The sequence below is a fragment of the Xiphophorus maculatus genome, chromosome 5 (genome assembly GCF_002775205.1).
Source record: "Xiphophorus maculatus strain JP 163 A chromosome 5, X_maculatus-5.0-male, whole genome shotgun sequence".
In the NCBI taxonomy this organism is placed as follows: Eukaryota; Metazoa; Chordata; class Actinopteri; order Cyprinodontiformes; family Poeciliidae; genus Xiphophorus; species Xiphophorus maculatus.
In genome coordinates, this window is record NC_036447.1 from 10,263,237 (window position 1) to 10,276,412 (window position 13,176).

The 13,176-nt window shown below is 38.6% G+C and overlaps 2 protein-coding genes across 6 annotated transcripts; one reads left to right on the plus strand and one right to left on the minus strand.

Moving 5' to 3' along the window:
- Positions 1–69: 69 nt before the first annotated feature.
- On the plus strand, positions 70–3,371 carry cdkn2d (cyclin dependent kinase inhibitor 2D). Of its 4 annotated transcripts, none has more exons than XM_023334591.1 (3): positions 70–785; positions 906–1,066; positions 2,450–3,371. In XM_023334591.1, the coding sequence occupies exons 2-3, from the start codon at positions 926–928 to the stop codon at positions 2,801–2,803; spliced, it is 495 nt and encodes a 164-aa protein (XP_023190359.1). In that variant the 5' UTR covers positions 70–785; positions 906–925; the 3' UTR covers positions 2,804–3,371. The 4 variants fall into 4 exon arrangements, with proteins under 4 accessions (XP_023190359.1, XP_005797577.1, XP_023190360.1 ...); XM_005797520.2 differs by having other exon boundaries at positions 909–1,066; XM_023334592.1 differs by having other exon boundaries at positions 70–555.
- A 2,871-nt stretch (positions 3,372–6,242) lies between these two features.
- On the minus strand, positions 6,243–10,763 carry LOC102236310 (volume-regulated anion channel subunit LRRC8C-like). 2 transcript variants are annotated; one of them, XM_005797572.2, is made up of 3 exons: positions 10,729–10,763; positions 9,714–9,865; positions 6,243–8,659 (listed from the first exon to the last, which is right to left on the minus strand). In XM_005797572.2, exons 2-3 carry the CDS (start codon positions 9,852–9,854, stop codon positions 6,404–6,406), a joined length of 2,397 nt encoding a protein of 798 aa, XP_005797629.1. In that variant the 5' UTR covers positions 9,855–9,865; positions 10,729–10,763; the 3' UTR covers positions 6,243–6,403. The 2 variants fall into 2 exon arrangements, with proteins under 2 accessions (XP_005797629.1, XP_023188980.1); XM_023333212.1 differs by lacking the exon at positions 10,729–10,763 and having other exon boundaries at positions 9,709–9,862.
- Positions 10,764–13,176: the final 2,413 nt, after the last annotated feature.

A 13,176-nucleotide genomic window follows, 5' to 3' on the forward strand; every position in this document is an offset into this window, starting at 1 on the left:
CCTTTAGTGTATTTCTTTTTTCGTTTTGCATGTGTCAAACGCCGTTTAACTGGTGATATTTCTATCACACCTGCAGGCACGCATTGTGTAATCACAGTCGATAAATTCCGCCCAAAATTACAAACTCGCACCCGCCTTTTTTCTGTCACTCCCACCTGCAGAAGTACAAGCAAAGGATGGAAATCTGAATGAACTGCCCTTTGAAGACGCCAACGTTTACAAATCGCCCGCTTTATTCGCTTCTAGCTCTGATTGGTCAGATGTTGATGTTGCCACTGCGAGAGCGTAGTAACAGAGTCATAGCTCCTCCTGTTTTTCCATATATGGACGAACAACGCCTACTGGGAGAGTTGTGATTGGCCAGCGTATTCTCCTTTCCAATGTTTGTAAATTTTAGACTAGGGAGACGCCGCAGTTTGGATCTCAGCGCGCAAATGTATTTTTTAAAGGTTGATAAACTTTTCTCGTTTGAATTGTATTTAAAAATAACTGGGCACTAGAAGCAACGACTTGTGGAGACTTGACGACGCTTGGTATCTCAACGGACGGAATAAGGTAGGCACAGAAACCTTTATGGTTGATAAACCGTTAGCTCGGATGCTACTTGTTATTAACATTCAGTCTATATGAATTATCTCTGTCGAGATGGCAAATATTTCCCTTCACCAGTGCGGTTTAACCTTATATTTTGTTTAAACACCCCAGCGTTGCAGCTGTACGTAACAACCCAGTAATATGGCGTCAGCGGAGAACTACAAGTTACGTTAGCCGGATGCTGTAGTAAGGTTAGCTAGGGGTAGCCGACATTATCATCCCGGCTTTTCGAAATAACCTGTCAATTTCTCTACCTTAATGAAATATTTCAGTTTGAGTTTTGATGTGACTCTGCTCCGTGACTTATCCAGTAGCAGAAACCCAGAGTATAATGGTCCTGAGTCAGATGGACGCGGGGAAAGCTTTGACGGCGGCAGCAGCCAAAGGGAATGCCGATGAGGTGCAGAGGATCCTGGAGGAATGCAGAGTGCATCCCGATACTCCCAACGAGTTCGGCCGGACCGCGCTGCAGGTAAGCGCCGTTATTATTCACGTTCACACATCATGAATCAGTTTCAGAACCATTACCTTCTTAATATGAGCCGATGACAAATTCATTTGGTCGCTCTGTTTGAGTTGTTTCCGATGTCCGCCCTGTTATGGTAACGGAAATTACATAATCCCTACTTCACATTTTATATCTTTTCATTTATTTTGGGTGGGCTGCTTATTACCAATGTCATGTTTTTCTTTTGGCTTTATTATTTAATCCACAATAATTTACAGAATTATTGCCGCTGATCATTTCGTATATTTGTAGTTTTGGTTCTTGGGATTCGACTTTTTTCGGCTACGAAAAGACGTCGTCTGTTGTTGGATACCGTGTAATTAAATGATGGCATATCAGTTTATTTTTCTTCGTAGCAGGGACGTACATAGAATTCAAAGCATCCCATGTACACACATACTGCTGGAAGCTGTATTTATGTCCAAAATACCCCAGAAAAAAAATCATATTTTCCCTACATGCTGGACTCCTGATGCTCTGAAACATCCTGTGCAAACATCTTTAATTCCTACCTTGAAAAAGTCTGTAACTACAAATGAAAACTACAAAGGCATGACATGGTAAATCCATATAAGGCATAGTTGTAGTCTATTGCAAAATATGTTTTTGACTCCCAAAAAGAAATAGTTTTTGCCATACCTGTAAATTCGGTTTGACCAGGTAGATTTCAATGTAATTATTTTCAGAAAATAAAATGTGACACCTGTATTTGAGCATAATTATCAGTTTATTTTTGCAACTCATTACAATTCAGAAGTGCAACTTAAACATACTAATGAGCAAAGGTATAAATACATTATTATTAAATTAGTTGCTTGAAGTTTTGAAATGGATTGATTTAAAAAGGGACAAAATGGAAACACGTTGGTACGAATCGGGTTTACAAATTTACATAGAAGTGAAATTATTTGGAGCTTTCAGGATCTTTTTCTTTATTGTTAGTAGTAGTAGTAGTAGTAGTAATATTTCAGCTAAGGTATGTGGATTTCTAAATATAAAAGTTTTAGTTCAGAGTTATCTATTATTGTTATTGGGAAACATTTTGAGATTTTAAATATTGGAACGTCTATACATAAAGGCTTAGTTTAACAGAAGCTTATAATGCTGCAATTTTTTTTTAGATACAATCATTAAGAACAAACATTTAAAAAATGTACTTAGAAATTTAAAATTTTGTGAAAAAAGACATGTTGATGCTTATAGTAAATGCACTAAATAGAGTTGAGTTCTTACTGACATAAAGCTGAGAAAATAAGAGGTCTTTGACTGTATAACATACCAATTTACACAAAGGTGTTTAAAAGGATTATGTGCTCTACATTCATCTTATTTAACATGCCCTTTCAGGTGATGATGATGGGGAACTCCAAAGTAGCAAGGTTGTTGCTGGAAAAAGGAGCTGAGCCCAACGTCCAGGACAAACACGGCATAGCGCCTGTCCATGATGCAGCACAGACGGGGTTCCTTGAGACCCTGCAGGTCCTGGTGGAGCACGGGGCTTCAGTGAACATCCAGGACCAGAACGGCGCCCTCCCCATCCACATCGCCATACGAGAAGGCCACCGGGATATCGTGGAGTTCTTGGCTCCACGATCCGACCTGAAACATGCCAATGTCAGTGGTCAAACAGCAATAGACGTTGCCCGATCTCTGGGTGAGCTGGATATGATGAACTCACTTTTTGCTCACATTCACAGTTAGTAAGAATGGTAAAAAACCTTACTTCTTTTTTTTTTTTTTTTTGCTTTGTACCTGGTTACTTGAATACCTGAATTAGGTTTTGGAGATGAACATTAAAATGTGATGGGAGGTGATGTCTTTTGAGTTTCTTTTCAGTGAATTGGTGGCTATATACTGTAGACACCTTTTGCACAGTGCAGTTTAGGCACCTTATATTTACATTCTTTCCCTGTTAATTGGGAGTGCACATTTGTAGATAGTTGTCCTCCAGTGTTATGTGATTTGTTTTACATTATTTCCATTGTGTGTATGAATTGTAACAGTTTCTACACATGTATGTTTTTGGTTTTTTTTAATTTACAAAAATGAAATGGTGCACCCTGATTGCTTTGCATAGTTGTGTTTCTCTTAATTAGATGAACTTTGAATTTACTCTTATTTATTGTTGGAAGAGGAATTAATATTCCTGTGACTTTGTAAATAGCAACATTTGATGTGATTTGTTGAAATGTTATTTATATAAATACTTTTAAGACAAAAGTGAGATTATTCACTTTGAGAAAGCACAAAATAAAGTTATGAACTTTAAGTCTTATTGTCTCTCATTGTCTTTTTTTTAAATTTAATATTTTTTGAACTCTCTCCTGTTGGTAAAAATACTTTTTTATGAATTTATTTTTAAATAGGGAATTTAAAAAAAATAATGCAGATGACCAGTTTTTAGCGTCTTTCCAGCATTATGTGAGTAGTATTCACTTGATTTTCATTTTTAAAACGCTGATAAACAGAGGTTTTGATCCATATTGTTTTTCTTTTTAAATATTTTTTTTGTGTTTTAACACTTCCTCAAGATAATCCATCAGTGACTAAGCTGTAAATTCCACAATGGAATGCACAGAACCAGAAAACCCTGTTAAAGGTCACAAAGCTAACTGCTCTGAAGCTAAAAATGAATGCGAGTCCTGTTTTTGTTACAGACTGTAGGTAACCGAGGCACAGTTTGCTCCTGTTTGTGCTCAGGGCTCTCACAGCACAATGGCTATTTTGTTTGCCTGTGCTCCTCCTCCAGCCAACTTCACCAGAAGAGAGAGCAGATACAGTTCAGTTACTGTGCTGCTGGTTCTTTGTGTTGAAGTGCGTATTCACAGGTCACTTACAGCGCCTTCCAAAAGTATTCAGACCTGCAGCTGTAACTGCAGTGAAAGGTAACTACAATGCATTGACTCAAGAGAATGCAATCCAAATGTACACCACAATTTTCAGGTTTGCATCACCTCAGTTTTGTACTATTTTGTATTGGTCTATTGCTTAAAAATCCAAATTAAAATGCTTGCATGGTAGAATAAATCAAACTCAAGAGGTATAAAGGCATTTCTAATTCTTCAACTTCTGATTAGTACTTGTCAATTTTTTTAAAGTATGAATTATATTTTAATTTGAAGTTTATAACTGGACCAGCTAAAATTGTAATATTTCTGAGTGCTAGTGGTAGAAATACACCCAATCATTGAGAAGCAGCATTCAATTTTTATGTGCCATAAAACAACTGAAACAATGAGCTCCTTTAGATCAAATCTAAAACTCCAGCTGTTTAGAATTGCATTTGATTCATAACTGGAACTGTGATCAATATGTTTGTATGTTTGATGATTATTCTTTATGACTTTGATGGTGGCATTTGACAAAATGCAATGTTTATTGCTTGTTTATTAGTTGGTTGCTTTTTTTGTTGTTGTTTTTATCATGTGAAGCCATGTTACTAAAATGTGCAATACAAATAAACTTAACTTGATCAGTATAAGAGTCAGATTGAGACACTCAATCAGACACTAGGTAGAGCTCAGTTGCTCAATTGGGTTGAATGTGGGCGTGCTGTGTGTGCAAATACTTCCAGTCAAGTTGTTGTTGGCATGTTCTGCAGGTAACGGTGAAAAGTTAACATCTACACTTATAAGATAGTTACAAAATAGAGACAAAAGGAACATTTACATGGAGTTTATGTCAAGTGAGTGTGATAAAAATCTGTCCAGTTTATTTTAAACCCAAAAAGAGTGATAAAGTTGTTTTACCAATTAACACCAGAGGTACATTTTCTTATATTTTTGTAAAGGAAATTAAGATTATTAAAGAAATCCTGCTTCTAGATCCTCAGAATGGTTACAAGAATCTGCATGTCATAAACATGACTATCAAAACCACTTATAAGACCTTCATGCTGAGACCTCTGTGGAAAATGAATCTAAAAACTGTGCTTCAGTCTCTAACACATTTTTTCCCAGCATTCCGCTGTTTTTAGCTCCATCCATTTCCCCCCTCAGATCTGACCAGTTTGGTCAACGCCACAGAAGAACAGCATCCCCACAGCATGATGCTGCCACCGTCATGTTTTACTGTGGGAACCGAGTATTTAGGGTGATGGGCAGTTTTGGTTTTCTGACAGACAGTCTTGCATGTAGACTAAAGCGTTGTCTCATCTGACCAGATGATAAAATCAGGGGGGGAAAATTGTGCTGTATTCCTAGCTTTAAATCACCTTTCTAGACCTATCGGTTTAAGTGACTGCTCATGCGTTTGTAAGTTTGCAGTTATGGAATATTTATTGTGTGAATTATGGAATGACCAGTTCCCTGTGAGACATGGAAATAGTTTTTTAATCTAAAACTGCTTAAAATGTTTACGCAACCTTCTGTCTAATACTGGTGACACTCTTCATCACCCCCTTAACTACAAGAGAAAAGACACAGGGTAATGATTTACTTGGTATGCTGGCATTTGGCACATACTGTGCAGCTACTGTTGTTCAAACTCCTCAGTTACACCCAAATAACAATCTATAATAAAATACTATGAGGGTGGGTCAGTGTTACATTTTACAGAAGAGGTATTTCTGTTCATTTCACTGCTAGGATCCTGTTTTTCAGTCATGCTCTGCAAGCCAGAACATGAATAGACTTGAAGGTACAAAGCAGAAACAGAAAAAATTTTTTGGGTTGCTGAGTTTAAACCTTCAGTACACTCAGAGGGAAAATCATGGATAAATAAATGGAGAAAGAATACAATAAAAAATCTTTGTATTTAACCTTTTAGTATTATGATCTTCAGATTAGTAACAGAATAGTCTTTCAGTTGTATTTCTAATGCAACAATACTTACCTACAATTAAATAAATGATACACAATTAAATTAAAACTTAAGTGTATTGGTGTTTGTCTCAAAGGTCTCCCTTTTTCTCTATATCTCCTAAACGGAGGCAACATGACTCAACACAGTGAAGGACTCCTCTCTGGGCAGTAAAAACCTGTTCTACAGGATACAGCACAAACCTCCTCAGTCAGAAACAACATAGGTCTGTCTGACTCTTTATTTTGTGCTAGCATTAAGGGGAAACCTTTCGAGAACTATAGTTTGATCCGGACCAGCCAAACATCCAAAAAAAGTAAAAAACAAACAAGAAACAAGCTCTGTAAAAAGATATTTTAATAAAAGAAGACACTTTGTTTTTCTAAAATGCATATGTATTACATATGTTTGTCCACAATTAAAACACTTTCCTCAATGCAAGCCAGAACACAACTGGCCACCATGATTTTCTTAGTTTGCCACTAATCTCAGCTTTCAGTCTCAGCCTTGACTCAGCTTCTTTTGTAAGTCTGATGGCAGCAAGTCAAACAGGCTGTCCTCTACTATCAGTCCAGTGCATCTCAGAAGAGGACACTCTCCTATCTCCAAAGGCAGAGAGTCCAACTGATTTCCCTTAATATCCAGTCGCACAAGCTGGGCCAGGTTGCCCACTTTGGGGCTAAGATACGAAAGGCGGTTGTTACTCAGAACCAGAGTTTTTATTCGTTTACAGGAGAAGAGCTCCTCTGGCAGAGACTCTAGAGAGTTGAAGGCAGCAGAAAAGAACTGAAGACCCGATAGTATGTTCACTTCTGAAGGAATGGATGTGATCTGATTGTGGGAAATGTCGAGGTGCCTTAGCCGGGTGCAATAGAACAGCCGAGACGGAAGCTTTTTCAGCTTGTTAAAGCTTATGTCCAACGTCTCCAGTGTGTGCAGCTTAGTGATGTGATCAGGAATGTAAGTGATTTTATTGTGCCACAGACGGAGCGTCACCAAACGCCGACAATGCTGCAGACTCAGGATCTCTTCCACAGTGCAAAGCTTATTTTCCTTCAGGTCTAGCTCCTGTAGATTGTTCAGGCTGAAAACAGCGCTTGGGATGCGCTCCAGGTCACAGCCTGATAGCTCTAATGAAGCTAAGTTTGTTAACTTCTTCAGTGTGCTAAATGCCTGGAGCTTGACCCCTTCATTGTGGATGCACAATGCCTTCAACTGTGACGCTAGGTCACCAACACTGGGTGGTATCTTTCGTAGGTTGGACCGTAGACTGAGGAGTTTCAAAGTGCTGAGATCTCGCAGAGATTCCAAGTTGCCAGTTTTCGACACCTCATTAGTTAAAGGACCAGTCAGATATAACTCCTCCAGACAATGGAGGGTATACATCCACATAGGGATCTCCTCTGAACTTTCAAAAGTAAGACGTAGAACCTTTAAGTGTTCTTTGAGATGGTTCAGGGCAAGCAGTTGCAGCTTAGCTGGACAGTAGATCAAAGATAACTCCTGCAAAGAATCCAGCTTTGCCACGCCAGCTGGAATTGTGACATTTTTAACTTGCTCCAGTTTGAGTGATTCAATTTCTGTGATTTCAAAGACAGTGTCTGGAAGGCCTGGTAGTCCTGTAAGACAGATTTCCAACTTATCTTTTGAGTTCTTAGAAAGGTGGGCGCGCAGCTTTTTGTTGGTCCACTCGTGGTTCAGGTTGAGTTGATGGAGGTGGCTCTCGCTTACCTCTGAAAGAAAGACTGCAAACCTTTTAGGATGCAGAGCATCATACTGGTCCACTAGATGAAGCAAGAAAGCAAAGTCGTTCTTTACATCCGGTATGTCATTGACACCCGTTTCCAGTCTGACGTGCTCAAAGGAGTACTCCTTCAAAGGTCGGTGGAACACCCAATATAAGGTGTAGATGCACATAAGTCCATACACTCCTATGAAGCAGATGTAGCAGTAAGCAAGCTTGGAGAAAAGATGGGCTTTGATGTGGTTACAGCAATATATATGAAAACCAGTCAGGTCAGGAGGGACATCACAGCGCACAATTACTTCAATATTTTGTACCAGCACTGCAGTGTAAACAATGATAATAAGGAACTTGAAGACTTTGAGAGATGTTTGTAGCACATACATAAGGTACAAGATGTCTGCCTCCTCTACATGGGTTCGAAACTTCTTTACCTTTTCAAAGAGAGCTTTGGCCTGCTCTCCCTCCTTTTTGTCCAACACAGAAGGAGTAGGCTGGGGGTCCTGGACTTTTTTTTCTGAATTAGATATGACAGAGGTGGAGCGAAGAAGTCCTATATTCTCCTCCTCATCTGCTCTGTGGTCTTTGAAATCCTTTGACACGGTGTTCTTCCTCAAACTGACCAGCTTCTCCTCTCCTCTTTCCTCTGAAACTTCACTCAGGGCCCTCGTGGTCCACGGTGAGTCAAAGCACTTCCTCAGAATGTTGACAAAAAGGTCAATTTTAGAAGATGTCCCAGGGAATTTGAACCAGAAGCTGCTTGCTACCATGAAGATCATAGAGTGGATCACCACAAGGTATGGGAAGTACTTTGCATACCAGTGCACAAACCTCTCATAGCAATATTGATTAACAAACAAGTATTGGTGAATGTCCAGGTTATTCTTGCGACCGAACAACTCCGTGACGATGGGGCTGTCACTGTTGTTACTGCTGTAGTCAATGATGTAGTTGCAGTCTACTGCCTCATTCTTGATATGGCTGGGCAGACATGCGATCTTGTCCTGGGTTAGCTGTGGAAATTAAATAGAAAATGTCCTGTAACTTAGCTAGAAACAAAAGCATAAAGACTAAAATAAATAATGTGTGGCAATGCATTCTGATAAGATCCCCAAATTATTAATAATGTGAAATAAACCACATTTTCACAGTTTAAGTGTTGGAATTCTGGTATTCTGCATTTCCTCTCTTTTAACTGCAGTAAACCTGCAAACTTCTGTATGCTGTATAAATATTCATGAGGCCCTGTTTTTGTAGGAGTTTTACCTGTTATCTTTTGATCAACATACACCTATAGTACATAGAAAAAACAATCACCCCCACCCCTGGATGTTTTAACAATTTTATTGCTTTTAAAAATCAATCAAGATCAATCCTGGCTTTTTTTTTCTTTTTTCTTTTTCACAAAAAAATCTTTATAATGTCCACATAAAAACTGATTTCTACAAAATTAGGGCAATTAAATAAACATATGTAACATAAATTAAGTTACTGTATAAAAAAATAGTCTCTTTAGCAATCTTCCCAGGGTCTTCAGAGGAGTAACAGGCCCGCGGCATCATAGAACCTCCGCCATACTTTCTATCATCTGACCAAAGCACATGGTTCCAGTTAAGATCCCAGAAGAGTGTAATGGTAAGATAGATTTTTTTTCCTGGCAACCCCACACTGTTCGAAAAGGTTCGTTTGGTGTGGCAATTGTGCCACAAGCAATTTTGTCTTAACATGATTTTGTTTTATTCCCTCCCACTGAATAAATGCACTACAAGTAAAGGCTGGACTTTTCTGAGGTTTTTAGTGGCACTGTGACATAGTCTGTCTTAGAGCAGAGTTACTAATTTATACTTGGTGTGTTTTCAAATGGCTTGGAGGTGAGAAACTGCACATACTTTTATGCTTTGCACTGAGACAGAGAGAAGGGTGTGTGGGGAATTTAACATTCTGATACGTCATTCCGGGGTGCCACAACACGCCAAAAGAAGCTAATAATTAACCTCCCCAGGATATTAAGTTGTAGAAATTAGGTAACATGCAGTAAAATATCTTTCATGCTGACAGATACCTCACCTGCAGGGTGCAGCCAAAGACACCAATCATGAGCATTGCAATGCACAGGTACTCTGACAGAACGTCCCACCATGGTTTCAGCACCCGGAACTGGGAGTTCTGCTCAATCCCGAGGCTTTTGAATTCACCCACTGGGATCATGCTGCTGCGCTCTGGTGATGGAAGAACAGTGGAGGTCAACATGGATTTAAATTGACACCATCTGCCAAGCCAGTTTCAAAGTTTTGCAAAGAGATATGGCAGAGAAAAATGTGTGTTAAAACTAAAGGCTAAGTGTCTGCGCCTTTGAATAAATAAAGTAGGGACCAGGGCTGCTGCTAGAAAGTTTTTCAAAGGGGGCCAGTGATAATCTTAGGCTTGGCACACCAAAACCAAAAAAACACAACAGAATTTCTTTTTTTTTTTTCTAGTGCTGTTTACATATGCAGATGTAAATATTGCCACACACAGAGCTGGGAATGGGTGATAAATATTTAACAGTAGCACTCAATTTAGTTGACATAAAATGACAGATCATAAATAAATGCTGCAACCTATTGAAACATGCATTCTCCTATCTCATAGTGCTGGGATCTGAACGTTTATAGGGGTAACAATAAATGCCCTGCCTACCTCCACACCACACCCCTTACTTAAAAGGACTGAACGAATGTTGACAAAGTGGAAAAGCTAGTCAGACAAGAAGAAACAGCCCTCACACAGGAAACAGTTAAACATATCATGAGGAATTTGGTTTAAATGTGTTTACAAGTCCCCAGTGATTTTAAATAAAGATAATGCACCTATGACAGTACATTTTATCCAATCCAGATAACAGTAGATCTACTGAATCTGAGATCTGCTGAATAACCCGTTCGATGAGCAATTTACCCTAAAGGGCTAAGTTTTGCAAAGGTTAACGGGCGCTCATAACCTTAGCTGCGTTGTTTCTAAAGTTTTCACATTAGTTTCGCGTTATGGGCTCACAAAGTAAAGTAAAAGCGAACGGTGACTCAGCCGAGTGAGTCCGCCTTACCTGCGTCCGGAGAGTTTCTGTTTTTGTCCGGGGATAGTTGGAGCACTTGGTTTTTTATTTTTTCATCACCTCAAGGGAGCGCACCGGTGTGAAGTGAGGGACAAGTGACAGGAGATTTCCGTTCAGACTTTCAAAGTAAACTCCAGTTCGCTAAAACTCCCACGTCAACACACCTGAAAGATCAAATCTAGACCGGAAACAGACTTTTTGTTTCCTCCAGGCCAGTTTTGCTTGATGCACGTGACTTCTCAGTAGCTACAGCTTATGCGATTCCCTGTTTTCAGTCTCCTGAAAGCCCACTCTTCCTTCCCATCACTTTTTAGTGTTGTGTTTAAAAAGACGTAAATGTGTTTAATGGGAAAAATGGTCTTATTTTTTTAAAGCGAAATATAATAAAGTTAATGTTAAAATCCAATTCAATGCGGAGATTGAATTCGTATCAAATCAGTCAACAGTAAGGTTTTACTTTGCTGTGTTTAATGATCAGAACCAGCTCTAATTAAAATCTAAAAAGTGTTGATTAATCTCAATTTGAATCGCTACACACTTCCTACACTGTTAAACACATTTTAAAATTGGTTATATGGGATTTTTTTTTTGTTTTCTTTGGTGTTAGTGTGACTGAAAATATCAATAGCTTACTTGTAACTGTTCAACCCCATGGACTACTCTACAGTCAGAACAGATTCTTTAAAACACAGCTGAAACTTTTGAGCTTAGAAAAGGCAACATAAACCTTTATTTTTCTGCCACATCCACTGACTTAGTTCAGGTTCATTCCCTGACCTTCCAACCTTCGTCTTAACATCTTTTTCTCCAGACATTCCTGTACCCATCACATGAACATTTCTGTCTACAACGAATACTCTTTGAAATACACTTTGTGATCTGTAAAGCATGCTAGTTTCTTCAGCTTTTAATAACCAGTAACACCTCAGTTAATTTAAAATGTTCACAGTACTATCATATCCACATATTTGCTTGGACTGTTTCAGTTTGTTGTTTCATTGATGATGGAATTACGAGTCAGATTCCGAGAGCTAAAGTCTGACGTTTTTATCAGTCCTGACTTTAAAGGCAGCCCTTTTATGGTGAAGGGCTTCCTTTCTCATAAAACAAAGTGATAGCTGCAGTAAGCAATATCCTGCCAAAGTGTTGGGAAGTAAAAAAATAAAATAAATACACATATTGCCAAGGTAACACAATCACTTTGAACTTAATAAATTCCTCTACGGTTTGAATTTGAATCAAGGTTGGTTGATAGTACAATTCCCAGATCCTTGTTACACTGAACACATCATGAGCAGCTCTTGCTTCTGTTTCAAGCTCTTCCTCTTCATTGCCTGTCATTTGTATATATTTACCTTGCAAATAATTCATACCAACATTTCCTTTGAGTTGCTACTTCTACAGGGATGCATTGCTCCGGGCTCCTGTATTTGGTGGGATTACAGCCTAAGACTCTTGTGAATGCACAGAGTGTGGGATGCTTCCTTTTGGATTATGTAATAATGGTCTACAGCTTCCACCTGCCAGATTTGGGCAGGAAGCTTTTTTTTTTAGCTATCATGGGTGGTCGATTTTACAGCACACTGTGTTCCAGTGAACATTGACTAAGTCACATTAAATAGAAGAAAAAACACCTATTTTACAACATTAGTAGTCTATATCTGTGACTACATTTAAACTGGTGGCCCTTAAAAATAAAAGATTTGGCTCTGTTTCAAAGAGCGTTGGCCCCCTCTAGTGTCTCCTGCTGCTTCAAACTCATGTCCTACTTTGAGGTTAGAAAGGGTTTAGGAGTCATCATTCCAGATGATGTTTTCATTGGACGTAAATGTACATTTGGCATTGCAAACATCAATTCACTTAAGCATTTTAACCATCCAACATAAATAAGTAAAAAAAAAGTTTCCTTCCCTTTAGTGTTTGTTGTACTATACCATTAACAGTTTCTTGGAAAACTTCCTGGATCATTACACATATAATCCAGTCAACGTTGTCATATTAAGCAGAAACTTCCCACACCAAATATCTTTCCACTGTGTCTGTTATTCAAGAACACACAATCACAAAGCCTCAGTCCCAGAGGTTTCTATGGGTTTAAGGATGCCTTGAAGTATAATACAATCTAGTTTTGTAGTGCTGATTGTAAAGAAGTGAAATACATAACAGTTCGGTGTTTGAAAGTTACTTTTAACACTGAATTTTTTTTGTTAAATACAAGAATATCCAGTTCAGATTTTCTGTAAGCCTCAAAGGCCCATAATATTTGGTTACATTTATTTCACCACATTTCTGTAGCCATCAACAAGTTAATGGTACTTTAGTGGTTGGATTCTAGATTTCCCTAGACTGGTTAGAGTTAGCTCATTTCAATATATTGATTTCCCCAGAAGCTATTACGCATTGTCCAATGTTCTGGATGGACAAATGGACATGCTAGTC